Source organism: Clinocottus analis, unplaced genomic scaffold, assembly GCF_023055335.1.
Source record: "Clinocottus analis isolate CAN_PGR_092001 unplaced genomic scaffold, fCliAna1.0.p SCAF_8, whole genome shotgun sequence".
In the NCBI taxonomy this organism is placed as follows: domain Eukaryota; kingdom Metazoa; phylum Chordata; class Actinopteri; order Perciformes; family Cottidae; genus Clinocottus; species Clinocottus analis.
This window is the reverse complement of record NW_027176240.1, coordinates 8,449,946-8,469,790: the sequence shown is the minus strand read 5'-3', so window position 1 is coordinate 8,469,790 and position 19,845 is coordinate 8,449,946. Positions and strand designations below refer to the sequence as shown.

Below are 19,845 nucleotides of genomic sequence, written 5' to 3'. Positions count from 1 at the left end.
TGGTCTGCGTGTTCGCTAAATGTTTTGACAGATTGCTGGGATTTCCTTCCTTACTTTTAAGGGTTTTATTGCATTTGACACGACGAGAGTTCTTCGCATTTACTGGAATGAGATGGAGCCACACTTTTGATCTTTTCCTTCTCTCTGCCCGTGATGTGTGTCTCACGCTGTAACGAGCAGGAGTCAGTGAGTGTGTAGGAGTAACGCACGAGAGAGAGAGAGAGAGAGACAGAGAGAGAGAGAGAGAGAGAGAGAGAGAGAGAGAGAGAGAGAGAGAGAGAGAGAGAAAGAGGTTTGCTTTGCAACTGAGTTTTTACGATTGCATTTTTCATCTAACAAACGATAATCAATCCTTCTCAAGGGCAAATGTCAGTCCCACCTCTCTCAGGTTTGCTCAACAAATAGTGAATAATTGCAACATTGTATGTTGTCTGCATCCTTATCCTTAGAGATATCTGATCTTTGTATTGGAAAAAATCGAACTCCACAAGAACAAGCGTCTGGTTTCACGCTGATCAACTTTAATTCTTGACGTTTTCTACATTGTGTGAGAAACAGCTCGCTTACAGAATATTTGCCCCAGTTTCGTCTATGAAGGATTATGTTTCATGTTCCTCCCAAGCATCATCTTCAAAAGATCCCTATATGTATCTAAGACCCCTTTAACACTCACCATTTGAAGTGTCTTGCAGCTGATAAGATTTAAGGCTCTTCCATTGACACCGTGCCACATTTATGCACCTCCGTTGGCCAGATCATAAATCTGATTGCAATTCATCTTTTCCCACAAATCCGCTTGTAAATCTGGGTCAGAAATACCAAAAGTCTAATATCTTCCACACTTTAGCAGGTTACTTATAACCCCAGAGAGAACCCTGGAGAGTCTACTTGTAGTTACACACGGACAGACAAATGCTTTTACACCTTTTCAACATTTCAATTCATCTCCAGAGGCGGTTTGAGTGAGCCAATATATTCATTACATTTAGTAAAAGTTTCAGTGGGTCGCAATCTGCAACCTCACCCCGAGATACCACCAAATAAAACACTGCACCTCGAAGTGTGACTATGTGTAACTATTGTATAAATATTGTATAAATACAGTATATCGTACAATAGTTCTTTTGACTGACTGACTGTATATTGCTGCTGTCTGAAGTTGCCTCTCTGGGTGTTTTAACCTTTCAAGCCATCTAAAACCCCTGAAGAGCCTCTCGCTGCGGGATCACACCTGCGCTCCAGCGGAGAATCAGGACAACAGCAGCAGCAGGGGCCCTCAGTCTCGAAGGCACACGCACGCACGCACACACACACACACACACACACACACACACACACACACACACACACACGCGCACACACGGCACTTACATACAAACGCACATACAAATTAAGATACCGTCATCGGACGAGGAAAAACTACATTGTCAAATCAAAGGCACCAGACAATAATACCTTAACTTTAAACAGCTGGGTGGGGGCTTCCCAGCCACCATCACCATTGTTTCGCACCACAATTCTAGCTGCGCTCTGGCAACAGTGTTACCATGGCAGCCATGGAAACAGAGAAGATTTCTCTCCTGCTCCGTCCCACTGGAATTCTATCTGCCAACGTCTTCTTCTCTGTGCCCGCTCCTGCCTTTTCTTTGCTTCATCAATGAAACCCTTTACCACAATGCGTGCAATATGTCACTCATGAAGCTCTGCATACATCTGCACAAGGGTGAGGGAAAAACAAAATGATTGTGCGATACTTTTGCAACCAATTATCTGAACAAAATTACGGACTCACTAAGAGTCAGTAGTAGTTTCTATTGTTTTGTACCATGTTAGATGTGTTTTCTCTGTTTGTCTGCTCGTCTAAATGCCAACATGTAAAGCATACTGTTTGCTATTTCTCTCGTTTTTACATTTGCATGTTTTGTCTTTTGATGCATTTACACGTACGTCCATCTCTCATTTCCCTGCTTTGGGATGCATCACTAATTGTGTTGAGTAGCCTTCAAAGACCCAGCAGCAGAATAGATGGTTCCTCTGTGCTTCTTGTTCAGAGTGCACTCACTAGCTTTCCTGAGCTCTTATCTCCAACTCTCTACAGCCCGGCCCTGCTGAAGGAGCGCAGAACCTCACACGCAAGCCCATTTGGTTAATAACAAATAGTTATTTGCCCTTTCTCTTAAAATCTCAGGTGGTTTTGAACCTCCAAGATATTTATTTTATACTACTTTTACTGCAGGCATACAGAGCATCTCTGAGGGCATCTGTCCATTTACTCAATGTGCACCATCTTCAGCAAAAGAGCCTCTTGCCTCAATACACAGGGGAACTTAACATGCCAATAGATACTACACTTTCAATATATGTATCGTCATATGCACAACAACTAGAGAGGAGCAGCTGTTGGCAATTTCATCTTAAATCTCAGGCTTCTTCCAACAAAAATCATAAAATATGTATAAAAGGAAAACGCCACAAGTACAAAACATGTATGAATAATATACATTGGTATAGTATATCTTAAATAGAGTGCATTGTAATGTAAACAGAAATGTAGTAAATGTACATGCATAAAGATAAGCGTTTATACATATTAACCTTTACAAATTACTGTAATAGTCAATCAAAGATGTAATATATACAGTATATTATATTCATTCTGCTAGAAAACATGTCCAGCTGATTAAATACAGACATCCGATTCTCAGCGTATAAAATGTACTGCCTGAACAGGAATAAAAGAGGCTAACGGCTGCCAAGCGTATCAGGAAACTAATGCTTATGCTTACATTATACCAGCAAAGTAATTCTCATGCTTACACTATACCAGCAAACTAATGCTGTATGCTAGAATGTTAAATGTGGGTTATGTTGCTGCTCACGGTTTGCGAATCATCAGAATGACTTTAAGACGACACTTACTCCAACGTATTTCCTATGTTGACATGCAAGACACATTGTGGAGGACAGAGCTGTGACATTGTTCTAATATTCAGCTGAATTTATCGACATATTTCAAGTGCAAAGTGAAAGTGCACATTCTGGTTTTCAAAAAGCACAGAAGTGATGCCTTTTGTTTTGGAGGTTGCTTTTATATTCGGCACTCACTTGATTTTAATCACAGTGAAAACAAATTGTATAAAAATGCTGCTGTTTTTCTCTGCTGGCAAAGCAAACAGCCGGTGCTTGGTATTCTGTGCCAGATTCGACACGAGATTAGTCCCTACGAGTGAGAAGAGGCCAAGACCTGGTCCTAATGTCGAGCAATCATACTGCTGGGTCAAAGAAAGGCTGGAGGTGATCTCACAGTTCATTACCGAGTCATGTGAACAAGGGAAAGTGCAGAAACAATGTTTTCTAAATAGTATGAATTCGATTACTTTGAGGGTTTAAGTGTACGGGACCAAGAGGGCACACTGACAGCCACACAATCAACATGTTTTATGATATATATACACAACAGAGTCCGCAGCTAAAGCCACCATTCTCTATCAGTCATAATGTTTAACTTGGTGCCGGTTCTCCAAGGAGTCTCATACCTGTTACTTATCTCGTTCTGCCAAAACAAGGTTCACTGTGAACAGGGCGATTCCTGAGACTGAGCAGACATAGTCTACTCCACACACCCGCACACATTTACACACACTGACATGCACATTTTCCTCCCTTAGATTGATTAGAAAGACGACTGTTTGCTCAATCCCCAGCGGAAGGAAGGGTTTTAAACAGCTGAGCTATCATTCTGTCACAAAGGCCATTCTCAGAAGTCTCCAGCACAATGCTGCTGCGGCTTAATTTGTCTTTCTGTGATACCGTGATACAAAGAGCTTTTTTTAGTAACACGTGTGCGTATGTGTGTCAGTGGACACTGATGCCCAAACACTGAGCTTGTACTAGCTGTCAGGTGCTGTCTTTTTGGGGTTTGAGGGTGCTTACAAAAGCTCACAGGAATGAATGCAGTAGGGGATAAACAACAGGATTTTGTTCAGAGGAACAAAACAAAATCAGCAGGAAATGAAAGTTCCTCGTAACAGCATTAACTTGCAGAATATAAAAACACATTTCTGTTGAACCAGACAATTGGTGTGTTCACCCCAACAAAAGATCCTGGATGACTTTTCAATTACACGTCATTTTAAAACAATGCCAGCCACTACCATCTAATGTGCTGTCAGCAGGTGGTGGTTATTTCAGATCAGGCTGTGGGAAAAAATAAAGATGACGAATAAAAACAAGCTTTTAACTACTGGCAGAACAGCTTTTAGGGCTCCATTTTCATGAGTCCCACTCCTCAAGATGTATACCCTTTTGAACATAAAGCCTGTAAAGCTAAATGACAGATTTAGTCATGCCTTGGACGGCTGCAAAATATATTAATTAGGAGATTATAAATGTCAAATAATAGGAATCACAGGAGAAAGGAAAGGTCAATTGGAGATTGGCATTAAAGCTGACTTTGAGATACATATTTAATAAGTATTATATAATGTATATGTATGAACTGGTTGGCAGTGTTATGCATCTAATACGTGTATACATAATGAGACAAAGTAAAGTATGTCATTGATTTCCAATCTTTTAAGTGTGATGCAACCCTTCACCAACCACAAGTCAATGCATTTAAGACCATATTTTTTCAGTAGCTCTGGCCAAGTTTGAGTTTAAAACCAAATGTTTCAATCATTCAGTTATTTATTCAGGCTTCTTTGCACACTTGGTAAAGACTTGTAACCATCTTTGACTACAATACATTGTCAACATATAAGAAAGAATAACACTATGTACTGATATAATTAATTCATTGATTATCATTCAAATAGCTGTACTAATTCCAGTAATATGATATGTTACAATTAATAGGGATATGTTTTACTTGAATGTGAATACATAAAAAATGTAATTGTGAATTTATGGCGTGACCTTCAGGATGACAACGATAACACTAAGCCACAAATCAAGTTGTAGCACTTTAATAGCAGTTTAATGGCACTAACTTATAGCACTCTGTAGTCTGGCTTTCTTGAAGAAATTGTACTTTATTGATTCTTGTTGTTCAGAGTTCGTACTCTCATGGTTGAATGCACTTATTGTAAGTAGCTTTGGATAAAAGTCTCAGCTAAATGAAATGTAATGTTTGACATTGTTTAAATTATACAGACAACAAACTACATTTTGACTTGTTTGGTGGGCAGAAAAACTATCTTACCATGCAACAGCTCTCATTTAGTTTCCAGTCCATTTAATACGATCACTTTCTTAGCAATTCTTGTTTTCCCCTGCGATACCAAAAGACCACGTGCACCTTTGAACATCTGAGGCCTTGATCTTCTTGAAATTTGATGTGAGCATCACAGACGTTCCAGTGTAAAAACTAACCAACCCATATTAGGACATTGAACATCATGAAAATAAATAAAAAGCTGACTGCATTATAAAACATTTGCTTTGTATGCGTGTATGTCTAAGAGAGTGAGCAACGGTCTCTGTCACTCAAAGTGAGAAATATGTGTGAAAGGAGTGTGAAATGAGTGTGAAGTGTGCGTGTGCATGTGTGTACTGTGACAGTAAGTTTGATCAGTAGAGCTGAATAGGATTTCCTATCACGCTGCCGCTCCAATCTTATCTGGATCCCCCTTTAAACGCTCAGAGTACTTCTTAACGTAAATTATACATATTGTTTTAATTCCAAATGTACAATTTAGTCACATGTTAAAGTATTCATGTGCAACAGAAAGTTCTGCTCAGTTTCTGAAGAGAGGTCGGAGACATGTTTTACCACCACGATCATTAAGCTGGAGCACACTGATAATCAGTCTCACTGATTAAATTAGTAGTGACTGGCAGTGACATCACTCTCACTCTACGAGTCCAAAAACAATGTCAGGATTCCCGACACTCCTTTAGAGCTACTATGAATAAACAAGACGCCTTGTGTTCGACAGGATCTGGGATCATATTTGTTAGAGCCATAATGTCTTTCTTGGTTTTTCTATTTCATTTGTGAGTCATAAAAAAAGACTATATCTTAATAATAAAATGAATTCTTCGTTCTTTTTTCCAGAAAGACCTTGAGAAGTAGTTGAAAGCTAAAGAAAAGAAGCTCCTTTTTAGGGCGTAAAAAGGTCAATTTTTCTAGTGTAGAAGGTTGAGAAGGACCACTTCTGAAGATTCTGCTTGTGATCGGTTAAGATTTAAGGCCAGTACATCTCAGAGTGACGCTTGTTGGCATCATCTCTTGAGATGAAACTACAGAGCTTGCAGAGCATATTTCACTCGTGTTTGACAAAATTTAATGGAGTAGTTATGAAATCATAAATTCATTAATTGAAAAATAAATAAGTAAATAAGTAATCTGCAACTATATTAGTAATGAAGTCATGTTTCAATTAAAAATGCAAGACACTACATACCGGTATAGTTACAACTTCTCCAATGTGATAATTGTAAACAAAATATCTATAGTTAGCTGTAAAACAAAATGTTTTAAAGAGATTTGGTAGACGTCACGCGTGGGCTGTAGAAAACTGTTCATTTTTCTCTATTTAAAGAATTGAGAAAAATAATTGACAGCATAGTCGATCATGAAAATGGTCGCTCTTTGTAGAGTTGAACCATGATTTTGAAATTTGCAAATATATTCTTGGAAAGAAAAGCCTGAGCCACAACAACAATATGCAATTATTGCTTTCCTGCTGTTGTCATGTGTCGCAGTGATGCTCATCACAGTCAACTGCTGCACAGCTTTATGCCGCACCATGCTGAATCGCATCCTCTTATGCTGTCTCAGTCTTCAGGAGAAAGTGACATTTTGTCGCTATAAAAGAATTCCTTTAGCAGAAGGCCACTGTCCGTCACGCTGCAGACAAAAAAATACTAATTTTGTCCCACTTCCCCTGAGGTGAGTTCCTCATTTTGTTGTCACTGCTGTCCTGTATTTGCCAGTTCTCTCTTTTGTGGCTCACTCCCACCCCTTTCTTACTCTTTAATCTTCAGCCAACATCCTTCCAATTGTTATCGAGTGAAAATGATCTGATATGAATTTGATGGCAAGGAAAACGTTTTCCTCTCAGGCTGCATGTGAAATCACACCTCATTCGCCAAGACTGGTAAAGCCAAACCCCAAATGTGTCCACAATTCTGCACTTAAAGTGTCCGTATCCTGAAACTAAACATAACATATTGATTGTCGGAGATTGTCGGGGACAATGCGCTACTCCAAATGCTCAAGTTAGGGCTTACTTACAGGATCCATTTCTCTTGGGAGAGTCCAAGCATGTGCTCACATAGAAATCCCCTAAAGGCTGTAAAGGAGTGGGGTTGGTAGAAAGCAACAATCTTTGTAAGTCTCTCCAGGGTTTTACATGATGTGCAAGAATTAATACAAATTCAATCAATTCTTGTATTATTTTGAAGGGCTTACAACTTTGTCTTATCCTTGCAATACAGCCACTTTGAATCCTGTAACAGTTGCACAGTTTTCCACAAAGTGGTCCAACAAAGATTTTTGAAACAATAAAAAAAACAAAAACGTATTGATTTTGTGTGTTATTTGCTGGTTTTACTAAGCCTTCTGTCTGTATGTTGTTCTAATTTAATAGACTACATCCGTCATTTTTCATATTAGTCGTTATATTATAAATTATGGATTACTGTGTCGACCATTTTTCAAAAATGTGTTATTCCTCCTTCCAGGCAATCACTATTCAAACCAGTGTAGTTTGACAAACAACTTCCATAGAATTGAAAATAAAGTGTGTGATAGACAATCAATCACAGTGAATATTATGTCTGCTTGTATTATCCTCACAGTCATGTCAACATTGTTGCAAGTGCAAATTGATTTGGAGAGCCAGCAGACAGACACTCGCCGTGATGGATTTACAAAATCTTGCCAGTTTCAAGTCAGTGACTTTTTTAATGTTCTGAAATGAGTAGAAACCAAATGATGCCTGGAGGATTATAGAAAAGATGCAATGAAAAATCCAAAACTCGGTGGAATGCTTTGGAAAATGGTTCACACTAATTTACAGTTAATGGTCCAAAATATGCCGGTATGGCACTTAAAGACTAAAAGCAGCTGGATTACAAGGGTGCAAGCTCATTGGACTGTTGCTGGAAGGAATTACACCATGTGTTCATGTTACCGTGAAAATTCACATCAAATCTTTCTAACCACAAAATGTTGCATACTGCACCACAATTGAAACAAAAGAAAAAGTCATCATTATGTTTAAATCATAACAATTTCAAATCAAACAATTTCTCTATATTAGTTATACCACATAATGCATTTTCATTGGTTCTGTGAGTTTTCCTAATAAACAACAGTCTCTTCATTATCAAAGTTAACAATAATGTCATTACATTTTAAATTTTCTTTGCAGTTAGCCATTTACATTCTACTGAGATGTAATTATTCATGCATATGATTGAAGAAACCATGCAATGTATTTTAAGATTACAGTGAGGATATATCCTCCTACAGGATTGCACACATAGATCAAATTAAGTGGCTGATTAGAAGCTAATCCCTCATGCACACTCATTAGCTGGTTGCATGATTTACATTAGAAGCCGTCACTTGTAATATCCTGAATCCCGGCTGAATTCCTCTGTACCCTCTTGTGTAAAGAGATACATTAAAACAAAGACAACCACCCTCTGAGAGACTACCACACTGACCCTGGTCGACTGTAAACAGTCTTCTCCCTATGTAGACAATTACATCATTTGTTCCATGCAGAGTTTTTATTCAGCCGCCACATCACCAGCAAAGCGCTGACGTACACTTCTAAAGTCTGTGAAAGGAAGTTCACGCCGGTGGGCCATGTGGCAGGCAAAAGAATTTGCAAAAAGAAAAAGGCAGACGCACTGTCGCCTGTGGGAAGGGGAATATTTGATCCCTTAAGAGCCGGCTCGACTCCCTGTGGGCACCTGTTGCCGTAGCAACGGGAGCTGGGAGTTTCCCTCAGGTTGGCTGGTCAGCGGTGACGGACCAGAGGACGCGAGAGGGGACAGTAAGGGGAGTGCAACCATCAACCTTGGTTTCCTCAACACTCCAACCGGCGCTTCTCCGCCTTCGTCCATGGGCCCGAGGGACCCCACCTGCCCTTCATACCTGGGGCACACGCAAAAATAAACCCACTCCGCAGTCTGTGGAATTATTTACCAGGTCAATGGAGATTAAACTGAACTATGATACCTCAAGCGCCAGCTGGAGCACTTACCCAGACACTTGATTTCAACTGCATTCATCTGCACAGAAACGCTTTCACCCGTGACACCTTATCTCACCTTTTTTCCCATTTAATATTCTCTCCAAAGACGTATTCACAGCTATTCCCTATTTCCTGCCTGACATAAACACACATATTTCATCCTGACACACTCTTCGAACACGCTACGTCTCAGATGTGCGTAGTCCACCATCTGTCCTGTCCTTTTTCATTCTCTTCTCCTTACTCTACACGGCTCAAATCAGTCTGATAGACCACCTACTCCCCCCACTGTGCATCCTACAAAGATGAAGCTTTAACACATGAATGAGTCAACCTTGACACGCGAGCTAGGAACAATGCTATCTGTGCGTGACAGTTTGATCCTCCTCTTTGTGTCAGCGCAAGACTGATACCTTACAGGCAGAAAGACCCCTAATCCTCCACACTGAGGGAGCAGATTTCAGTTGATGTGTGTATGTGTGTGTGTGAACAGGTGACATGATCTGCCTCCCGGGGGACCTGTGGACATTCTACACAAAATGATGTGAGCACTTTGGATGTTTTTTCCAGGTGTCTGTGGAGACTCACTCTTGACAGTGGCGGTCCTGGTGCAGTTGTAGAGAATAGCAAGCTCTCCGAACACTTTTCCTGGCCCCATGGTGCAGAGCTTCAGGCTCTCCTTCGTCACCTCCACCTTTCCATCTGAAACATGCAAAGAAATACAGGCACGCCATTAAGCATCATGCTATTTAAATTGCACGTTCCTTTGTCCGCACGATTACCCGAGTGTGAGAGTCCTCTGCTACATTGAATATATGCAGCAAACAAAGTTTCAGTGATGAAATGGAGTGGATGATAGGCTTTTGGTTCATTTTTTGGGGCCAATCAGCCAGTGGCATTGACTCAGTGGACTGGAAAGAAATAGATTATTTTGCAATGGGGAGTTTCCAAGGGCCACTGGCCACCTACCAAGCCTGTGTGGGGTTAAGGTTATCAATGTGTGAGAATTCTACTTAAAGCTTAACACTCCATAACTCAGAGACACAGTATGGTACGCCTTGAGGTAAGGACCGGTTCAAAAAACACACCAAGAAGGCTCTAAATTATAATTACTGCAGTATGGATTGATTCACATGGTCACCATTAAGATCAGATACTTCTGCATTAAAAAGCATTATGCCACTTCACTTACTTTTAACTTATGAATCTAATATATTCTATTATTTTTATATACAAAATCACGTTAAATAAAAAATTAAAGCTGGAGAGATACATCGTAAACGTCTTGCTGAACGTACGCAGAGAAGAGTATTAACGGTGAAGGAAGGTCGATGAAGAGCCAATGTGCACACCTCTCAGAGATCAGCAAGCTGACAGTTTGGTCCTATTTTTTCGCCACCACAGTACTGTCCCAACTGAGCAATATTATGGTGAAACGTACACAAAGCAGAGGATTGGGATCTTAAGTTCAACGCACGTCACAGCGTTGCTCTTCCTGTCGATGACTCGTACGTTTATGTTTATGAATCCACATTCTTTCATGCTGGATTTTCCCAGATGAAGCAGCTTATTTCCACCTTCACCAGAAGGAAAGTGATTACATGCACATTTTCTTCACATGGTGGTTTGCTAAACTATGACACTGCTTCTTAGTACGTACTTTATTTACTTTGAGCTCCCCAATCTGTACAAGCGTAAAAGAAACACACATATGAAGGTGTCTGAATATCACCTGAGTAAAGTATGTTCGTAAAAATGCAGCCCAGAAAAGCTTAAAAAAATGCAGTTTTCTAAAGCAAGTAAGTCTATATTTTTTCCTTCATAACACTGTATCCATATTTTTCTTCATAACACTGTAGGAGGCTCTGTGCCCCTGTGACAGGGGGGTTTGCCGTGGCCAGTGTGTTTAGAGAAGCTTCCTCAAACTTGTGTACTTTCTTGGACACTCAGAATTCCAGCAGGACCATAACTCTAATTCACAGAGAGCAAAAATCCTAAAGAAAACAGTCAAAGTTGGCTCTAGGCTACAGGTGAAATATGGCAAGATGATGAGAGCAGGTGAGTCATCTCCAGAGGAAATGGTATGACACTATATGTTGTTAAAGAAGATTGTGAACTCCTTTGACAAAAAGTCTCCAGAAAACTTGCCATGAGTCAGGACAAATTATACTCTCCACTTTGTGTTTGGTCCACGTCGTTGGAACGATTTTCCTCGTGGTAAACAATGCATCATCCATTAACTCCCAGGATGAAACCATGCATGTAATCTGTAGCTCTTAAACTGTGTCACCATCTTACTGTCTACTTCCCTGCTGTTTTAACGGCCCATGCTTCAAAGCATTTCTTTTGTGTCTTAGCTTCCTGCAACACTGTCATTTCCACTCAAGAGGAGAAATAGCTGGGGATAAAATTTAAAAAAAACCTAGGATGTCTCACCATTCAGCTTTTTAACAATGTGTCTATTTCTTCATTATCAACTGGAGAGCTTCCTTGACTAGATTAAAAACCCTCTTTTGGCTCATATTCACCAGACTCTTTTCAGAAAGCTGGTGTGAAACATCCATTATATATTTACTTGTTGTGAATCTAATAAAGGACAGCTGCGGGTGCTACGCTTTTGAAGTTTGAGTGTTTCTCGATGCACATATACAATATGACAATGTTCCTTGTAGATGGTTGTATCTTGTAGCTTGTATTTCTCAATCTATTTTCTACTCCAGCCAAACAAACTCATGTTTCTGCTTTCATGAGCATAAAATAGATAACTTCCTGTGCACATTGGGATTTCTCGCAGAAAAAAAGGGAACACTTGTTCACTAGAGCAAATGTAATAACGTGAAAAAAAGCTGAATTTCATTTTTGTGAGTGTCAATCAAGCTTTGCGTAGTGGAATGACTGTTATTATTGACTCCATGAGCATAACAAATATGTGCTAAACTAATCAATGGACTGTGAGAGATTTTGAGATTTGAGTCGTCATCTCCCAAAGGCCCTGAGCCCTTATTCCAAATATCTTAAACATCGGTATAACAGATAGTAATGCCCATATTGGTCCAGTTTGAAAATTGTAAGCAAAGACAAGAGCCTGCATGACTGTTGGTTAACTAACCAGGTGTAGAACATGGCTTATACTGGTTTCTATGTCTATCAACAATTATGACCTCGTTTTGAAGCGCTTATTAAGCCTTCCCACATCACAATAAAACACACATGGTTGGCTTCGATCCATCAGTAGCAACATTGACATGTTGTTCCAGGAGAAAGAAACAAAGTAAGTCCCTGCAGTGAAATTGATGGTGCACTATTGTTCATAAGTTTGGAATTGCCTGCCACAAAAGCTTGATGTGTTACAGTCAGATGGCTGAGACGACTACTCAGTATGCTTTTTAATTTAATCTTGAATTAAAACGCCTCATTCTCCCAGGCATGTAACACTGTGGGGACATTAGCTAAAAGTATGTTTTAATACTTTAATTCTTTCAGCTTTCGGGGCCAAAACTATTTCAAATTTCAATAATACATTTAGTGTATAAATAATGTGATACTTTATGATATTATTAAAGCAAAGAAGAAAAACATCAAGTGACTCAAAACTTGTGCAGTGTATATCTGTATCAATACAGATAATAGCTGTCCTTGTCAAAAGGACACAAGACACAGAACTTCATTAAGTGCAATGAAGGGCGGTCTGAGGTTTAAAAACAGCAGTGTCTTGTGGATGGGTTCATGTCAGGACAAAGACAACCATACATACGGCAGAAAAAACGTAACGCTCGACTATGGACAAAGCTAATAATTTCCTGTGGATAGCCATATAATTAATCCTGAGAGAGATGAGGAGTTGGAGCACAATGCTTGTTTAGGATAACTTGCTGGCTGAAGGTTGTGAGGGAATTGCTAGGAAATTAAGTAATCCAATTATTAAATGATTAGCAATTTATAGCAAAGAAATTGCCATTTAGATGTTCCCATGAATCTATCCACACATGGCAACATGTGATCCAGCTAATTGTCTGTATTTGTATTCAATAATATCTTATTTTGTTCACACTTCTTTATTACAATAGCTCCACATTCATTTGTAATTCACCTCACATTTGCAGGTTCTACTCAAATAATATTCAAATAGCAACACCACAGGCAATGACACGCCTTTTCCAGCAATATGAAAGAACAGCAAATTTGCGTCTCACAAAGCCATTTAACAACAGTTGTTTGCTGTCCTGTCTGAAGGCAAATTCCAAACGCAATAAGACGAAGAGCAAAAAAGCAAAAAATAAGACGAAGAGCAAAAAAGCAAAAAATCTAAATGCATAAAATAACACCTGTATAATGTTAACCATCATTAGAGTTGTTTCCTGTCAATGTATTCCAGCACATCTTCTCCCCCTGAGGTGGTGTAGCTGTGTTAACGGCTGATCATTTGAATGCACACACAGCGGGTTATTAGGACAGAAGGACGAAGCAGACTTCCCTCTGGCTCCAGATCAGATGCCATTCTGGCTGCTTCCCAAATCATAAAGCTGCTGTCTCTTGGGTTGACTTTATCTTGCACGTGCTGACGATTTTACCGATGAAAAGTTAACGCAAATGTGCTCCCACTAACCCTCTGACAGGAGTGATTTAAATAATCCTCTGTGATCCGAAGGATATCTGGCCAAATTAAAAGATATTTTCTATTCAGATAACTGTCTTTCAGACTAAACCTTATGGCTACAATTAACACGGTGAGATTAAAGATAAAGGCATGTTTGTAATGAGTCTACTCAGTTGTGCCTCTGTGAGCTGCATGTAACACAACGTTCTCAAAGGGACATCTGTTGATTTCCACGTGAAGTCTTTCAGGTCATTAGGTTGCTTCTATAAATAAAGTTGTCGGGGTCAGGCGCAGGATACGGTTTAATTCTTACTTCCCTTCTTTCATTGACAGTTTTTATGTTTTTCAAGCAGCACAAAATGGACATCAAGAAACAGGATGTGGGGGAGTTGGAAATCCCAACAGGATAACACATAACCACCATCCCGTCTTGTTGGGCCTTGTTCTTCTGCCACTACTCAGGGGTCTGATTTCCCCGATACTATCCCTATCCATTAGAGCAACACTGAAAGTAGATCAAACAGAACATTTCAGCATCCTGCTCCCACTGGACATATGGGGTCATTACCACTGAAGGTTTGAGATGGTACAATTCTAAAGTTGACGCTTCGCGAAAGAGACTTTAGTTGAGCAATAGAATGTCTGTGAGAAAAAGCGTTGAGTTGTCTCTGACAGTTTGAGTAGTTTTGTGCAGGAAAAACCCAGTGTTGTCGAGGGTGGGATCTATTCAGAAGGGACTTAAAGGGCTTCGGAAAACTCCCCATCTGTTTTTTATTGGTTAAAAAATAGACAAGGTTTCAAAGCTCTCACAAATAGCAGCCCATTTTAAACGTTCGACTGAAATAGGCCTGAAGTAGTAGCATTTGATTGTGCATGTGCTCTGAGCCGCTGTTTGCGTTTTCACCTTGTTTTTCGAAAGAACACAATGTGACCTCTCAAAAAGCCCATTCAGCAGGACAAATATTCATTGCAGCTCAGTCATGAAAAATGGCACACATGAATCAACAGAGTGGGCAGTTGTCAGAAAATGAAACATAAAATAGATCTCAAGATGAAAGCAACAGCACAGAAGAAGAATAAAGACATTGAAAGAGCTGGATATGAAATGATTGTGTTTGGGTTGGAAGCTACTTAATGGCGTAATAAATGAAAACATTTTTATATTTAATTGCTCGTTCCTCCTGATTACAGAACTATGACCTTGCAGCGTTCAGGTACAAAGCACGCTCCAGTTCAAAATGAGCACAAACCCAAATTAAGCTGGAACCAATAGCAAGAACTAACACAAGAAAGAGAAAAAGAGTACGAGCACTGTTGTGTTATTAATCAGGGAAGACTGGCCCATAACGGGAGAGACTTGTATTGTGTTTAAAGTGCCCCGGTGCTGAAAGTAAAACACACTGAAAGCTGATGTTTCAGAGAATCCCTCTGTGTATAACTGCAGGCTGAAGCAATACAAGCAGCAGGATGATTCATAGCTGGTGACCGCCAGTGTGTGAGGTGTGTTGTCTTTGACTTGTGGAATGTGAATGTTAAACTTTGAGACAGTGACTGTTTACCTTTGAACCTGACACACGGCGGTGTTGGTGTGTCTTTTGAATGTGCAGCAGCAGCAGGGTGCAAGTCTGCTTTCACGGCCAACAGCGACATACAATTCTACTTTAAACAATAAAGCCGTACCCTACGCTGCAGGATGCTGCAGGCTGCTGCTGCTGCTGCTGCTATTTAGTTCATTCCTATCATCACTTAGCTGAGGTAGTCTTTATTTGTTTTTGGTTATTTTGTGATCAATTTGAATATTTTCTATCTCTAAGTTATGGTCTTTTACTTTGTTTATCACTCATTAATCACTAAGCCAAATTAATTGTATGTGTAATGTGAAAGGCAATAAAACTGTTTCTGATTGTAGTCTAAAAAGGTCCAATGTGTAAAATATGGCCCGATTTCTTTTGAAAAACATACAAAAATAATCTGTGAAAACGTCACAGTTTGAGTCAAAACAGATGTAAGTATTGTGTTCAAGTAATATCTACTAAAATGCATGTGCTAACCGATTGGACTCAGCCCGACATGTCTTGTAAAACCACCCGTTCCTCGAGAGGCGATGGTGAGTCACCGCAGTGCCAGCCTCCCTCCATGAGAACGAAGGAGGAGAGCTGCACAGAGGGCTTGTCATTAATAAATCCATGACCCAGCAAACCTTCTGTAGCTGCAGTTCAGTTTCATAGGTTTGACCCTGCACTCCAAGAGCCTGCTGTGACTCCTAGCACTGGGGTCGGTGCTGGCTGAATTTGACTTGCTGCAGCCGCTGCTGGGGTCCGTCCGCCAGAGCTGCCGAGTGCCGACTGCTCTCCTCCTGGCAGGACGAGATAAAGTTGTGGGTCGTTTTCTCATTTCTGCCCCTCTGGATTTAAACCCCCGGTCAGTGGCACAAACATACAGATGGCTATCAGCAATTTGCTTGGATTTTGTTGTTTTTTTTACCCACGACCGAAGTAAAATGCTGCCCACTATTTCTTTGTAGCAGGTAACTAGGCCAGTTTTTTGTTGAATATGTTTTAGAGAGAAATTCATTCAACTTTATTATTATATAGAAGCTGATGTTTGTGGCTCTAGTCTTAGCAGTATACTGAGAGGTGTTTCTAATATTTTGTCCATCCCATTTACATCAATAAATGCAGGTTAAATAAACAAGTTTTATTATCCAGCCAGGGCTAGTGAAGTATGATAGTCAGCTAAAATTGTTATATTAATTATGTTAAACTGCTTTTCCATTCTTTAAACTTTGAGCCATATACCTAGCTCCATGATGATGTGGCGGAAAGCTGCAGCCTATAAACATAAAGAGAGTTTGATGTTTGCCCAGAGTCCTCCAGCCCTTTTCCACAGAGTGGCACGTCTGCATCATCTCCCAACAAATGCCCTTGTTGACTGTCATCAGCTGTCTGTCAACAAGCTTGTGAAGCAGGCTGTGTCAGCTTATGTAGCTTCTCAAATCTGGAGATGGAGGGAGGAGATTGCAGTTCCTATACTAAAATCCACTTATGTTGAAAAAGGTGGTGCCAAAATAGTTTTACTTCAAGATTCTTTGTGAATATCATTGGTCGCTGTTGTGTCAGTGTTTTTCATAAAACTTCTCGAGGTAGAATCCAGATTCAAAATAGATTTCTCTCAAACATTAGCTGACTGACGAATGTTGCACAACGTTCATCTGTTATGGCTGCAGTGCACTCAGATTTTGTGCCACCGTTCCTTCTAAATTAACGAGAGCAGACAGTTGCGTTTTTATTCACCGCTTTACATGTTGGCTCCCAGTTCAAACTAGCTGACGCGAAACCCTCAGGAACAACAAAAGGCAAATGAAAAGGCTTTGGAAATGCAAGTGGGGTGAGAGATGTAAGAAGGCAGCGCTGAAGAGAAACAGAGGGGAAGGCAGGGAGGCAGAGGCAGGGAGACAAGAACGGACACCTGATGCTATAGATGAGCGATGCTGAACATCCCATCATTTGAGATGAAAGCAATTCACATATTTTTTTTCAGTTCAACTGAGGCACCCTCATGCAGGGCTCCCTGCACTGCCGTTTCTGTACAAGTGGTTTGTGACACACGAAAAAAAAAAGCGTGTTGACGATGGGATATGGGGGCCAGCTGGTTTCATCCTTTTTACATCATTTTACCTTAGAGACAAGGATTCAGCATGAACGTGTACGCGTCTACCTTTAGAGCCTTTCAACCTTACACTCAAGACTTCTTTCACTCAGGGAGAGTAATAGGACATGTGAGCTGAGACAAGACGGTTAAATTCCAATGTCTAGGACCCTGCTCCTATCGTTTCTTTCATTAAAACATTAAAACAGTCCTGGTTCCCTCCCTGCTAGTCATCAAACTCTGATTATCGCTGTTGTTTTGACAAGCTGATTGATAGCTTAAGCAGGGGGCAGTGAAAATTATCATTTTCCGTTCACAGGCGAAATCACTGCGTTGTAATTAGCGGTTAGTGTCCATGTGCACATACTGCAGCGTTTCTTTTATGCAGACCAGACTTAATTAGACAGCGTCAACATCAGAATACAAATTAATATGACATCTGAAGTACGACAATATTGGGCCTCTCTCATTTCCGCAGCCTCTTTTCATTTCAGTAGCCACTGTTTCGCTACAAACTGAAGAAGGCATTTACATGGAAATTTGTATTCCCAGTTAGTGTTGTCAAAGTGTTGGGGACGCACATATCTTCATAAACATACACATTGAATATGTATTTCCATGCATAATATTACAATCACAAATACACCACAAGCCTAGGTGCGAGACTTGCCAGCGGCTTGTGAGCAGCTGGTAAGGCTGTGCAGTACAGTTCAATGCTAACCTGCTCATTTTTAGCGGAGTGGAATGACAGTGGTCTGCAACTTATTTAGCATGTTAGCACAAATTAGCAATAAACACAAAGTAAAGCTCAAGCTGGTGGGGAAAGTCATTAGCTTTGTAGGTGTTTGGGCATAAATGTTATGACTTTCCTCCCCCTGACTCATTAAAGTTTGCATGCAACATGATGGACTGAAAATTGAAAATCTTTCCTGGCTAATGTAATTAATTTAAAAAATCCCTTCATTAAAAATGCTTTGTTATCAAGCTTGATACATGCCCGTTTTTCTTTGTGTCTGAAAAAGGTGAGATAATAAAGATAAAAGCGATATGCTCCTGTCAACTTGTAACACTCAATTGTACTTTGCACAACACAACATGTGAGAATGCCAACGCTGCCGTGGAGAAAAAGGGCAATCAAAGTAACAGAAACAAAAAATATAGATCAAAGAGATTAATTTTAACAGAAGAGACTCAATAAAAAAGTCTGCAGTGAGAAAAGAGTAATTTAAAAAGAAACCCTTATCTGACAGTCTCCTGTAAGCCTTGACTCCAGAGACACTGATTGATGAACTGGCCTTTCCAAGCTCACCGTATTCAGTTTTTCTCAATAAAAGTCATGAGCACAGACCAACTTTGAAGGTATGATATTGTCCTCAGGTGGCAATGTGGTTTAGAGCCAGAACAAACAATATTTTCTTTATTTCTGCAGCTATATTAAGTGCCTACAGTATGTATGTGTGCAGTCAGTGGCTGAGCCAGTCTTAAATGCAACCCCATTATTTATCTAAGGGAAGCGAAATCATAGTTTTCCGACCGAATGTTTTGTCTTTTTTAAACTTATCAACATATAGTCCCCGCAATCGCGTGATAATATTAAAGCAGCCTATAGTGATGACCATTTCAATGTTGTCAGCAACTGACAAAAATAAGTAATGACACATTTTTGAAGATCAAAATGCTCTCTGATCTTTTGCTCTACAATGCTTTGGCTGTCAATCACAGTCTGTCAATCCACAAGAGTCTGAATGCTTGCAAAGTTAAGAAACACGCCATTAAGCTTCACTGTGATCATGGACTGAAAACATAACATAGGAAAAGATATGCTAGCGTATGTTAAATGAACTCGCTTGGACCACTTTAAATTGTGTTGTTGAATTGTCGGCTAATTTTGCGTGTCAGCCCACCAAACATTACCTCGATAAACAGACATAATTCAACTGTGAAGATGGGAAGTTAGCAAAGGATCCAATTCAAAGAGTGAGCTCTTTAAAGTGTTACATAGCTATTTATATTCTGCTATTTTTGGTTTTCAAAGCATCCTCTAAATATCTAATCTAGGCAAGTGAAGGTGTCCATCTAAGAGACCAGCTGGTAAAAATGCAGGGAAATTTGTTTTAAATAAAAAAAACAAATTCAGGGACCGGACAACCAAAACAGGACCAACACATCGATGATGTATCTTTTGTAAGTCCGCTCCCCCATTTTAAAACATAACCAGACGCCCATGGAAGGGGGCGGGGGATTCATCCATCACTGTAGCAGAGCGTATTATGTGTGCCCTATCTTGTATCCTCATGTAAACCTCAGCAAACACAGCTTATCCAGTCAGAGCAGACTCTCAGAATCACTCCAAGTCTATCGCCACCGCCTCCACAGGCACGCACG

The 19,845-nt window shown here is 40.1% G+C and overlaps 1 protein-coding gene across 2 annotated transcripts in view; it reads right to left on the bottom strand.

Moving 5' to 3' along the window:
* The window catches only part of LOC137780088 (cGMP-dependent protein kinase 1), an 81,068-nt gene that overhangs the window by 41,624 nt on the left and 19,599 nt on the right, over positions 1–19,845 (bottom strand). For both annotated transcript variants that reach the window (XM_068568425.1, XM_068568424.1), the window contains exon 3: positions 9,804–9,917. In XM_068568425.1, coding sequence (XP_068424526.1) covers positions 9,804–9,917 — 114 coding nt within the window. The remainder of the gene's footprint in view (positions 1–9,803; positions 9,918–19,845) is intronic.